Source organism: Astatotilapia calliptera, chromosome 5 (assembly GCF_964374335.1).
Source record: "Astatotilapia calliptera chromosome 5, fAstCal68.1, whole genome shotgun sequence".
NCBI classification, from domain to species: domain Eukaryota; kingdom Metazoa; phylum Chordata; class Actinopteri; order Cichliformes; family Cichlidae; genus Astatotilapia; species Astatotilapia calliptera.
In genome coordinates, this window is record NC_137426.1 from 23,768,001 (window position 1) to 23,781,072 (window position 13,072).

A 13,072-nucleotide genomic window follows, 5' to 3' on the forward strand; every position below is an offset into this window, starting at 1 on the left:
AAGAAGCAGGAGTTTAGGGGTTGACTGTAAATCACTCACGTAAAAGAAACTCCCCTTCTCCACATGAGCTGTCTGGGACCACTTGGTTTACCCATGAGTCTCAAATGTCACGTCTCCCACACCATATTGCTTTTTACCCTTTCTCCCTTTAACTGAAGGGTTTAGTCACGGCTTTTAAGGACGGACTGGACAGAATGGATTGCGTCTCTGCGTGCCGTACATGCACTCAGACAGTTTTTTTGTGGTCTTGCTCTTAGTTTAATATTTCTTTGAACTGATACAAGATTAGTACCTTTGTTAAAAAAGCTTTTTTGTTTGCCCTTCACTTTTTTTTTTAAAAGAGATTGGATTTTTGGCTAGTGTGATGAAACTGAGTCCATTTCAGAATATTGAACTACTAAAATAAACTCAATGGAGGAAATTTATTAATTTCACAGAGAGGAAGGCTTACAGTTTCTTGAGTAATAAAGGGCTTGTTATAGTTTCTTTTGTGGACTTTTATGACCCCGAACTTGACTTTCCATGAAAGTTGAAGGATGTTTTGATTCTGTGTGAGATGGCCATATAAAATCGGATGTTTACCAAATAATCAAGTGACTATAGGTCAGAGATTCCCAAAGTGTGGGGCCCGCAAAAAACAAAAAACAAAAAAAGAACCCTTGGACATCATTGACTGGTTTTGTGACGGGGCTCCCACACAAACGCAAAGCTGGAGATGAAGCATCGCCAAATATGTTTCCAAACCAACTTCATTCCAAGCCAAAGACTAGAAAATATGGTGAAGCATATCTTTCCTTTGCCGAGGTAGGTCTCTGCGACAGAATTAGTTTCCCTTGCATCGGGAGCAGCGCTGGGCTCTCCAAATCACGGACAAACACTTTTCTTGTAAAACAAAAGGGGGCCCAGCAAAAAAGTTTGGGAACCACTGCTATAGGTCAAGTGGATCAGAATAGGGCTGCTTATAGTGACCTTTACACGTGGTTAAGCAAGTTTTAGATTTTATGTAGTAGATATTGTTTTTAACCATACTTCCTTTAGACTTCTGCTCTGTGGACTCTTTCTACATTGATTGATACTGAAAGTATATTTCTTCATGAATGAAGATTCAGTGAATTACTTACATTTTTATACATACATTTTGAACTCTGTTGTCCAAATCAACAGTTTGATGACATTTAATTATTAGCAGTAGCTCTGTGATAGGTTTGCATGCCTACTTTTGTGCTGTTTGTTTTAAGATTAGTGAATCCACTGTTCCTACTGTGTCAAAGAGCAGGAGCAGGTTATGTGCGACACAGGAAGTGAAAACACCTGAATTCAAAGATTAAAAGGTGTGGCCCAGTAGGTTTCCCAACAAAGCGTTACACTAGACTGTGCTACCACATTAATACACACCATCTATGTTCAAAATTGTAGTTAGTGATACATCTATAGCTTAATCCCAAACATCTGGCCTCTGAGCGCTCTGGTACTCACTGGTTGAGGAAGGCAAAAAGGTATCTCATGATGATGAGGGTTTTACTTGGTAGGGACTGCAGAACCTTCTTAATATGAACTGCCCGCTCTGTGAGGCTCTCCATTGCTGAAAATGAAAATGAACCCCCATGAGATTACTCACACTCTCAAATTCATAAACACACAAACAGCCAAAAGGAAGTAACACTTACAGACACAGGATATCAGGTCATGGAAGACTTCTTTAGGGAAGAGGGCGTGATCCAGGCCTCTAAAGTAAAGCTTGAGCACACCAGCAATTGAGTCCATGTCATGGTCATTTTGGTCCCCTGCGAGCGGGTCCTCACCTACACCGGATGAGAAGAGGAGGGACCGTGGGACACAACGGATAATAACGCGCTAGATAAACACAACAGAGGGGAAATGCTTGTTTTTCCTGCAGGACAGTGTTACCTCTCTCAAAAGCATTCTTGATGTCATTGACTTCCACTTGTGAGCCTGACACTCTGAAGATTCCCTCATGCTGCAGACCTACACACATACACAACCGCACACAAGTCAATATCAATTCCCTTGTTCAATTTCAGAGATTCACAAATCTGAAATTAGAGGGAAGAATTCTGATACATTTTTTCCAGTTCAAAGAGATCCAGAACCAATCGCATTTGTAGTAGTTTAACCAATCAGCAGAGAGAAAAAAGCTGATCCTAAACCTATCACTTCACCGCAGAATTTCCTCACCATGGCGACTGATGAAGCGGATGCAGCTCTCAACCATCAGGGGAATGGTTTCGCCCGACTCCTGCAATAAGAGGGAAAAGAGTTACTCCTGTCAGAGGAAGAAAACGGCACATTTCTTTCTTCTGACATGTCTGCAAATGCACATGCATGGGTGCACACATTTAGAAGGAACGGGTATCAGACATGGGGGAAGGACAGTGGGCACTGGGTTCCCAGCTGTTGCTAGGAGACAGCACCTTTTCCTTTTCCCTTTGTTTGTTTGGGGATTCCAAAAAAATCTCTGGCAGTGAGTCCAAGGAATCCATATTAGACAGTACATGCTCAGAATATAAAGATATTTCATCACAGTTATGTTTTTTTTTTTTTTAGATATAATTTAAAATTAACAATTACTGGGATTACATTTTAAGCCAGCGCTTAAAACAAACACAACCACAAGGGGGAGCTACAAACACCAGATTCTCTCATGAAAAGGTTGCCTGCTGATCAGCTACTACAGATGCAACTGTAGAAGCAGACATGTACGTTTGTGCATTGCTATATCGGGTTACATTAAAATGAGTAATACGATACAAATAATAGGTACAAATTCACCCTATGGGAGGAGGATGTTGTGAGAAATCACGTGGCCTGAGTTAAAAACAAAGCACACACACACACACACACACACACACACACACACACACACACAAAATGCTCAAAAAATAATTACCTGCTTCCGTACTGTTGAGTTTCTCCGTCCGCTACGCAGCAGAGAGGGAAAAGGGAAAAAAAGAACGGCACTCTGTCATTATGTCTCCAGAGAAAGTCTATTTATACTCCCAACTCTGGTAATACTCTATTTGTATACACAGACACACATGGACATGTGTTGAGGATATCTATAAACACTGACAAGGAAAATAATAACCCTGCCTGCCAAGAAATCAGGCTTTAACACTGCTTTGGTAAATATGTGTGTGAATATATATGTGTGTGTGCGCGCATGTGTGGGTCCCTATATGTGTATATTAGCATATTTCCTTCCTACGCCACACCTACCTGGCAAGGCAACAGTCAGTCTTCTGACCTAAAATAGGGAGAAGCAGGAAGGAAAAGGGGATGGGGGTGGAGTGGGGTAAAGGGAGTTATGACAGAGAAGAGAGAGATAGGCAGTTATAGCAGAAACAGGACGCATGAGGAAATTTGTCTGATGGAACAGAAAAAAAAAGAGAAACACACTTCCCACTTTTAGCTTTACACACACACACAACTCAGGAGGGGTTCTCCCACAACGCTGTGAACTGGATGGCACTTTCAGCCCACTGCTACACCTTCCCCACACACAAACTAAGTTAAGCAAACAGCTGCATCCACATATGGTCACTGTCACTTTGACCTACCCTCGCCCTCTGTCACACACACTGAACGTGTGGATATTAGATATATTAAAGTGATTCTGCTTCCCTGCGTTGCTCACTGATGCGCCCCACTGCACCACTCATCTCTCAGATTTGTTCCCTGTTTAGCCTCTGGGCACCAGACTGTTCATGAATCCTGAATCCTCCTCAGTCCCACTGGAGGACTCCCAGCACGTAAACACTCACCCAGATGGGAAGGAAAAAAGATCAACTTCTAAAAGATATGAAGGACATTTTGGCAGTCATACTCACCCTCTCCTAGGGTCTTCTTGATGAGGTCATGCTTGGCCTCCAGCTTGGTGATCAGGTTCCTGCCTTCCAGAAACTCCTTCAGCTTCTACAACACATACAAAGACACACATGATGAAGTTACAGTTTGTGCAGATTATCCTTTCCAGCCAACACAAATGAACATTAATGACCAGAGTCATTGCTAGATAAATGATAGCATTAATTGGAACTGACTGTGAAGTAAAACTGCTCCGTCTCCTGCTGATTGGCCCGTCGCTTGGCCAGGCTGGGTTTGCTGAGATAGGATTCACAAGTGGATTTGACTGACTCCATGCTGTTGCTGTGCTGGAAGCACTCGGAGACATCATAGTCCTCCACAGTCACCATGTCTTGAATGGTGGACAGAGTAGCCTCCATGGTTTTCTTCACCTGAATGGCAGCAATGATATAAAACAGGCTGGGATTAACACACAGCGCAGGTGGAAAGTGTGAGAGGCTAAATGTATAAATAAAACGAGAAGAAGAAAAGAAACATGCCCGACCTCATCATTCTCAATCTTAAGCGTGGAGAGGCGGGATTGCAGCTGCTGACACCTCTGGATCAGGTCGCTTTCAAGTGGCGACTGTGCACACATCACTCCCATCTATAAATGAAAAAAATAAAAACTACACATATTAGAACAATCACATTTATACACTTACTCTAACACACAAACGAGCAACGCGACTCTACCGTGTCTCCCATGTGGGACTGAAAGTCAAAGCGAGCTGGTGGGCAGAAGACATTGTTGTAGGTCTCCATCAGTTTCTGTTTGTCTCCGTTGGCTTCAAGACTCTCTGTGGCTCCCTCTAGAGCACCAAGCCCTGTTTGTTTGGATGTTTCCACATTCTGTTCAGCAGACAAGTAGGTCCTCAGCGCTCGGTGGAGGCTGGCATGGTAGCCCAGGTCACAGCACTATCACACATGCAGACATATGGTATGAATAAACATTATTGGTTAAAAAAAAAACAACCCCACTCTCTTTAACTTTGTAATTTTTATAGTTTTGCCCCTTTGTTCTGCAATTCATTCATTTATTCAGTGGCACATGGGAAATGTTTAGAGAGAAAGCCAGAAACAGACCAGAAACACTGAATTAACATGGTATATGACAGTGTCACTAGACTTCTCCCACACATTGCTGACCTGTATTTTTATGTCAGCATCATTTATCAAATACAAGTGGAAAGTGCTGTACGATCAATATCGTCTTACTACAATAACCGTAGTCTACCCTAACTTCTCCTTAATGGTATTCATTCAAAATATATTTTAAAAAAGCTGTGACAAAGAACTTTTTTAAACCTGACCCTCGAAGTCTGATGAATGAATGAACATTGTGATATTGGAGAGGAGGAATATCTTGCTAAAAGAAAAAAGAAGTGCTGATAATAATATTGGTTCTGCTGTTTTACGATAGCATATGTCCCTCTCTCTGTACCTGCTACTATTAAGTGATTTCATGGTTATTTATCATGAAGTACCATAAAGATGTGTCATTTTTAAAACATAAAACTGGATATAATCTAATACCTAAAGGTGTAGCAGTTTACTTACAGGATGAATAAATACAGAAAAAAGGCTGAATACATGCTGAGATAAGTATCCTCTTTTCCAGCAACAGGAAGCTGTCCAGTGCCATTGGGGCCGCTGGAGCTTTCTGTGACACTCAGGTCATGAGCCTGTTTCGCTGCCCTTTCAGGTCACCCTTGCAGAAACTGTTTATGCATACACATGAATAATTGCATGATTACTGCTTCCTTAATTTGCTTCACAGGCATGATAGGAACACTGTCTCCAGCTGGTACCTGCTTGCTGGTTCCAAGCAAAATTATACACAATTTTTAAACTAAAACGAAACAAAAAAACCTGTAAAAAAACAAACAAACAAATAAATAGAACTGATGTATTGCTACATGCCACCTCCTACCTAGTTAAATGTTGCTTGTCCAGACACGTGTCAGTTTCTTCAGAAATGAAACGTGCTGATGACTGCTTCGTTATTTCAACAGGCCGTGACGCGTTATAATCAAGCAGAGAATTAACAGCTTCCGTGCAATCTAGATTTTTTTCTTTTTGCCTCTGGCTGTCAATGGAGAGGCACAATAAACCCTGTGTTATGCACTTGGGAAGCATAAGGACTTAAGAAGAGAGACAGTACTGAGGCTAATGTGAAGAGACTGACCGAGGAGCCACCGCTGGCTCAAACGCAGACACAACAACAACGCGGTGCGCTTATACTCACATCAATGATGTCAGAGAGGTCATGGATGTAATATTTGAAGACGCAGCTGTTGGTGGCCTCGAGGGCGAGCAGGTACTCATTTCTGGCTTTGATGGCCTTCAGTCTGTTCTCTGTGTACTTAGCTTGCCTCTGATAAGAGAGGAAAGAAGAATAGGGACAGAATGAGAGAAGGAAGAGAGAGGGTTAATATGTGTTTCAGTGTAACGTCTCAGTATTGATTGCCGGTAATAAGAAGAGAGGAACCGTGCTGGTGTGACAGGCTCCAGTAATAATAAACAGGGTTAGCAATAAGCCAAGCGCACACTTATAAATCATTCATGAGACACAAACATAGATCTGTCTGACAACAGGTGGGGAGCCCAGAAACAGCCGTCATCTATCTGCTCATCTATCTGCTCGCTCCCCTCGATTTGCCCTCCCCCCTTAATCCCACGCAGGCTTGCTCACCTTCTCCTTCATCTTCTCGATTTTTTTGACGCTGGAACGCCGGACGGGTTTCTCGTCCATCTTTATGCTGGCCAGGGTGTCTGGGGAACGCGGCGTTTGGCGGTCATCCTGTCGACCAGAGCGCCCCATCTGCTTCTCCTCCTGCTTCTCTGCCTCCTTGAGCTTGGACTCAGCATTGATGCTGTCAGTGTTGTACATGTGGTATGTCTTCATCACCTGGAAACAAGGGTCGAGATTTGTAGACAAACACAAATGTGTGTCTCTTCGCTCACTTCTGGCTCCGTATCAAAAGCGGGCCTTTTGCCAGTGAGCAAGCGAAGCACCAAAGCTCAGTGCACACACAGCTCAAAACACCAATTGGCTCTCTTTTCTGGATAAACCTCGAGCAATGGCTGGCTTCAAAATATTGAAGAGAAGGCGTCACAGCACCGTGCTGGATGGCAGAGGGGTGTGGTTTGAGTTTACCGTGAAGAGTTAAACACGTGAAACGAGAGCGTGTGCAGCGTCAGCCTTATTCAAGCGACCACCACTAGAGCCATCATTATGCTGTTCTGCTCAAACCCTCCAGCAACACTGCAGACAGACACACTGGTTTGTCTATGAGCAAGCATGTGAGCGTCACTCAAACCAGATCTATTCCTATCTCTTACTATAGACTATAATTACAGTGCAAAAGTTGCTTTTATGGGCCTGGCTGAGCCTTAGCTGAAGCTTTAAGCTGTAGTAGAAAACCCACACACGCAGACAGTGAAACACACTCAGACTGCTTTAGTGCTTTCGGCAGTAGCATGAAAATGTGGAGCCAGACTCTTAGATGCCCGTGATGGTGGAAGAAGACAGTGAGGTTTGGCATGTTTAACACGATCACCATTTAGCTTTGGCACATCCGCTAATCAGCTTTAAAAACAGGGTACAGTTGAATTTGATGTCATTAGTTTTGCAGGCATTTTGGTGGTGAACCAAAGGAGTAGATCGAGCAAAATATTAAATATGAATGTGACGATACTGCTAACTAAAAACTTTAGGGGCCCTGAAGGCACCATAAAGCTGATGACGGCAAGAAATGCTGCTCAAATTCACACCTGGTGGTCGTACTCCACAGAACGTAAGGAAATGACTGAGGTAACTGTAGTTAAACTGTTTACTTTCTTATGAGCTCATATTTGTCTAAATACACTGTGAAAAAAGGTAAAAGAAAGCAGTTTTAGTGTCTGCTAACACCTACCCATAGCACAACAAGGGCAGGGCTCTTTCTCATTGTTCTGTATGAAATGCAGGCGATCGTGAGACAAAATTATAATCTTGCTTGTGACTGTAATAAAAAGGGTTTTCCTTACCGAGTAAAGCTCATTAAGAACTTTCAACAGGTCTTCTTGCAGCTGTAAGCCAACCTCTTTGCTCTGATGAGACAGAGAGAGAGACAAACAGAGAGCACATGTGGTGAAACAGTCCCAACCATTGACACAGTGTTATAACTTGCAGCTTCTAAGGGCTGTCCACTGATGGGGTCCCACTATACCCACTCAGCCATGTGGTCGATCAATAAATCAAGAGTAGATTATCTGGCCAAACAGCAGTGGACAAGTGTCTAATCCAGACAAATGAGTGAGGCGGTAATGGTCCCGATGGATGTGGAGCTACAGATACTGATCTCTACATGATGGCCGAGATGGCGAGAGGACAAAAGAGCTAAGGACAGGGTGGGATGACGAAGTGGCAAAAGACAGAAAAAGAAACAAGAGAGGGAGGACAGGGAGTCATACAGGCGCTACCATTCTCCAGACATAACTGCCAGGAGCCACTACTGACTGATGACTTCACAGCAGCCCACAGATGAGTAGACTCCACACACATTAGTGCACACACATGAATAAACACACACATCCATTCAGAGCCCTTCTCAACATTTCTATGTTAGGACTTTGCTAATCTGCTAAAAGGGCACCAGGGTCCAGACTTGGGTTTAATATTATCACAAACCGAAACATAAAATTTTAAAATCACTCAGTATCACAGATTTGCCTCAGGACAGTGCCTGTCCCAAAAAACAGGAAGAGTAACAGACAAAGGATACCTCTGTCTGACCGGCAACGCATGCTTTGTGTGTTCAGAATGGATCCATATGGAAAATGTACAGTGTGAACATACAAGGTAGGAAGATACCAAAATGATAACTGGTGACAGGTAAAAGAAGAGCAACCGATTGAACAATAAAGAGAAAATATTATTATCAGGTTTAGATCAGGGGTGCCAAACATAGGGCCCGCGGGCCAAAATCAGCCCGACAAAGACTACAATCCAGGCCACTGGAAGGCTGGAAAAAGAGGGCATACATTTTGGGGTTTTTAACTGTATTTCCTATTGAGAAAGACCTTCCCAAAGGCCATTCAGAGAATTAAATGATAGAAATGTTCCTGTTTGTCATCACATTTTTCTTTATCAAATTTTGATTTAAAAAAAAGAAGAACATTTCCAGTGTGAATTAACAAAAACTCTATACTCACAGGACAATCTGGGCAGCTACCAAAACCTTTTCTGTAATTTTGCACATTTATCATGTAGAAAATCTTAAACATGCTGCTGAAATTGCACTTCCTTTTCTTGTATTAAGATATCTCTGGGATGTAATGTGTAGTCAAACATCTTTATACTGACAAAAAGAGGAAAATCACTCGTCCGACTCTTTTAAGATCAAAGTGGGCTGTATGTGGCTCAAGACGTAAAATGTATTTGACGTCCCCGGGTTAGATTTTAAGGCCTAAACAGAGTCATGGAGGCAGATGTCTGTGGTGCCATGACAGGAAACTGCCCTGGAATTTGCTGATTTCTTTTCAAATCGCAATATGAATAGGAAAGGGCTCATGCTTCTCACTGTATTAAGAGCATAGTCAGACTGTTTCAGAATGATGAAGGGCCACTTTTTCCCATTTTGAATTTTGTACATCATCAAAACCTCCTTCAGATCTGTTTAGGTTAGAATTAATTCAAGTCAAGTTCCAAATTGTTGAGATGGGATCAAATCACAGAGTTTTATGCTTAGAAGACTTTATGTACCTTAAAAACAAAAAGTTAGAATAATCAATTCGGATGAAACAAAAGCATGAATTATTGTCTGAGACAGCCAACACCAGAAAAGACATTTTTAAGTCTTTGTGATATCTTTGATAAGCTGATCTGAAGAAAGAGTACAATAACTGCCAACAAAAATCTTTCTGTCAGTTCTTGCTCTTGATCATTTTAGTTTTATCAGAATTCGGAAGCAGAAAAGATTGCATTACACAGTTTTTCCCAGCAGACACGCAGACCTATTTTAGAGTGACAAGAAGACACTGGAGTGTGATACATTATCAATATTTGATATTTCAAGACAGTCCCACAATTTCCCAACTTTTATGCAACATATTAAACATTTGGTAGCAAATGTGGGCAGCATGGCGGTGTAGCTGTTAGCATTGCTAGCACTGGCCGGCTGGGGCCTTTCTGTGGGGAGTTTAGATGTTCTTCCTGTGCCTGTGTGGATTGTCTCTGGGTACTAAGGCTCCCTCCCACAATCCAGAGACATGCATGTAAGGTTAAGCAGTAATTCTAAACTGACAATGAAGGAGCTGTAATTGTGAGCAAGAGTAATTGTTTGGTCTCTCTGTGACAGAGGTGCGACCTGTCCAAGTGGGTATCCCAGCCTTTTAATCAGTTTGGAGTAGGCTCCAGTGCGCCCTCGTGGACCTGATTTAAATAAGAAAAGGATGATTGATGGATGGATGGTTGCAATGGCAGCTGAAAATATGGAAATCATGTTGTTGTTTTCGCTTTCTTTTGTGATTTTCTACTTTTTCTAAATTCATAATTGTTTCTGCAGAAAAAAAAAAAAAGAAACCCAAAAGGCCAAAAAGGCCGTTGCATTCCATTGTGACATAGTCACTGTAGCTCGGACTGGTGATTGAATGACATGAAATTACACTGACAGGGTTCAGAACACACTCAACACAAACTCACACATGAGCTTCCTCTTTCGATATACTTCAATTGCATTGCAGCCTCTTGCAGATATGCTTCAGAGCATGTGTGCCTTCTGTAAAACGTGGCATGTACCTCTGTGATAATCTAGCCGTGGGAGTAAAAGGTCAGATTGATTGCCACTGGAACTCATAGAAATAAGGAAACCAATATCTGACACATTAACTGAACAATATCCCTTTTACTATTGGAAGTGTTTGCAGTGGTTACGATATGTGTGCACACAGATTTACACATAATGCAAATCTGTGTACACAATCTGGCTTCAATGGTGAGAGACAGCAGCAGATAGGGAGGGGGGAAATGAAAGGAGGAGAGAAATAGGACAGTGAAAGTAACAAAAAAAGAAGAGGAATGCAGACTGAAAGCAAAAGCAGAGCATGTTGAACATCTGTCTTCTCCTGGATGAGGGCGCAAAAAGGAGCAGAGAAGGCTCGGAGGCTTACAGGTCAGCGAAAACAAAAAAGGTTAAGGGTGGGAGGTTTGAAGGTGGTATATGAAAAAGACAAGGCGAGGCGTGTAGGGGATCAGATATCATAATGTCGAACCTATGTGACATCATTACAAGGGACAAAAAGGTCAGGAACAGAGGGGATAAAGTGGTACGGAAGGAGATTTAGGATAGCACGGCAGACAAAAGAGGTAACAGGATAACTGTAGTTTTCCTGCCCTCTAAAGAGGCACACATTAGGTGACAAAGCCCAGACCACAGCCAATTAAAAAGCAATAGTCATGGCTAAGCTCTCCTACCGTGGATGTCGACCTTTGAACTTCCTGTTTTGCCTGTGGTCGTCTACTTTACACTCTACAGGTACTACAAAGCAGAAACTAGCAACGGCTTCATTAGTCCTGATGTTTGTGGCTTAGGTGGAGATTGTGTACGTGTTAATAGTGCAGCTTGATTCATTACTGCTTCCTGTTGGCCAGTGACTAAAATCTCACACACTCCCACTCTATTTCAAGAGCCTGAGATGAATGTGTTAGCTTCTCTAATACGGGTTGTGCTTTGCATCTCCATGAGTTGTGTTTGTGTATAACAGCCCCTGGCACTACTGGTATTCATGCCACTGACTGGAAATGTTATAAATGAACCAATTATCCACTTAATTAGCCATCAGAGCATTCTCTGTGCAGCCTGCTTATGGCCTAGACATGATGGAAACAACCCACATGCACATGCACCCAGTATTAAAAAAAACGTGAAAAATTTAAATCAATGTCCAAGAGGCTAGAGGGCAGGAATGAGTGCTGCATGTCGGACAGGCAGAGAAATGAAAGTAGAGGTTTGTGTGCGCTCCTGCCACTTGGGATCTGATTGTAAATGTAGTTCAAAGACAGCCTATCGGGTTGGAAATCAGCAGCCTCTGCCGTGACATTCCACTCACAGATGGCCTCACTTTGCTGTCGGAGCAGACACTTATCTTTCTATACTTGGAGTGGCTTTCCTCTGATTAAATTTTTTCCCTGCGCCCATCCCTAGCCTTCTTCAATGTGACCTTTACCTTAGAGTCAACTCTTAATATCCAAACTAACACTTACTGTAAATTTAAATTCAGCCCTTTGTGTCCATCGCTCAAAGCTCCAATACGGCTGCTAAAAAATGCCAGAATGCCCTGCAGAAATGTTCACAATCTGAAGCTCACACAGAGCAAAAAGGAAGCGCTGGAGAAAAGTAAGTGAAATTTTATTTGCATTTTTGTCACTAAGGGCTTGTTTATTTGGTCTCATATCCTGGAGATGAGCAGCAAACTCCCAGGGGAGAATACTTCCTTGCCATTTGTTGTCATGTAAAGCCCACTCGCTCTGTTCCAGTTCTTTTGTTTTATTCTTTTTTTTTGTTCTTCCTCCACATTTTTACTCTTTCATCTCTCAGACTATAAAGGCAAAGATCAGGGCGGACAAGGAGGAGGTTTCGGTATGAAACAGACAGTATAAACTCTCCTGGCCTGAGGTTCTGCTGCCTCGCTGTCAGTCAATAAATCAGCCAAGACAGAAAACAGATGCTGGGGGGGGTTGGAAATGGCAAAATACGACATGGATGTAGCACATCGGGCCGAATTCTTTCACTTCTTTACGTGAAGTGAAAGAATGGGGAAGGAGCATCTAGCTAGCAGCAGCATGGATTTAAAATGTATTCACACATGAGAACGGCAAATCCTTACGCCGTTAGGTTCGCCACATAAATCAAGCTAACCGCGATGGACAATTAAACAAAATTACAGTGAGGAAAAACAATCAGAGCGAGACTCTGATGTTTCTGCGTGTTTGAGTGGGTGCTTACCTTCTTGAAGAGGCGCCCTGAGTCCTCACTGATCTGTGCAAAGCGGGGAATGATGTTGTTGAGGTAGAGGTCAGACAGAGTGGCGTGGTCGCGGCTCTCCCTCTTCACCTGTTGCAGCAACAGGTTCCAGCAATTCACCGGAGATAAAATGCTCTGCTCCTTCCTGTATGCACAGAGAGAAATGACATGTCTTTATTCAAGGGAAGCTGTAATCTAAA

At 42.6% G+C, this 13,072-nt stretch overlaps 1 protein-coding gene across 5 annotated transcripts in view; it reads right to left on the reverse strand.

Moving 5' to 3' along the window:
• The window catches only part of srgap2 (SLIT-ROBO Rho GTPase activating protein 2), a 60,447-nt gene that overhangs the window by 6,326 nt on the left and 41,049 nt on the right, over positions 1 to 13,072 (reverse strand). For all 5 annotated transcript variants that reach the window (XM_026168307.2, XM_026168306.2, XM_026168311.2 and 2 more), the window contains 14 exons: positions 12,855 to 13,017; positions 7,897 to 7,959; positions 6,560 to 6,775; positions 6,113 to 6,241; positions 4,561 to 4,782; positions 4,370 to 4,471; positions 4,062 to 4,256; positions 3,849 to 3,933; positions 3,238 to 3,265; positions 2,909 to 2,939; positions 2,197 to 2,257; positions 1,909 to 1,986; positions 1,668 to 1,802; positions 1,477 to 1,582 (listed from right to left, as the gene is read on the reverse strand). In XM_026168307.2, coding sequence (XP_026024092.2) covers positions 1,477 to 1,582; positions 1,668 to 1,802; positions 1,909 to 1,986; positions 2,197 to 2,257; positions 2,909 to 2,939; positions 3,238 to 3,265; positions 3,849 to 3,933; positions 4,062 to 4,256; positions 4,370 to 4,471; positions 4,561 to 4,782; positions 6,113 to 6,241; positions 6,560 to 6,775; positions 7,897 to 7,959; positions 12,855 to 13,017 — 1,614 coding nt within the window. The remainder of the gene's footprint in view (positions 1 to 1,476; positions 1,583 to 1,667; positions 1,803 to 1,908; positions 1,987 to 2,196; positions 2,258 to 2,908; positions 2,940 to 3,237; positions 3,266 to 3,848; positions 3,934 to 4,061; positions 4,257 to 4,369; positions 4,472 to 4,560; positions 4,783 to 6,112; positions 6,242 to 6,559; positions 6,776 to 7,896; positions 7,960 to 12,854; positions 13,018 to 13,072) is intronic.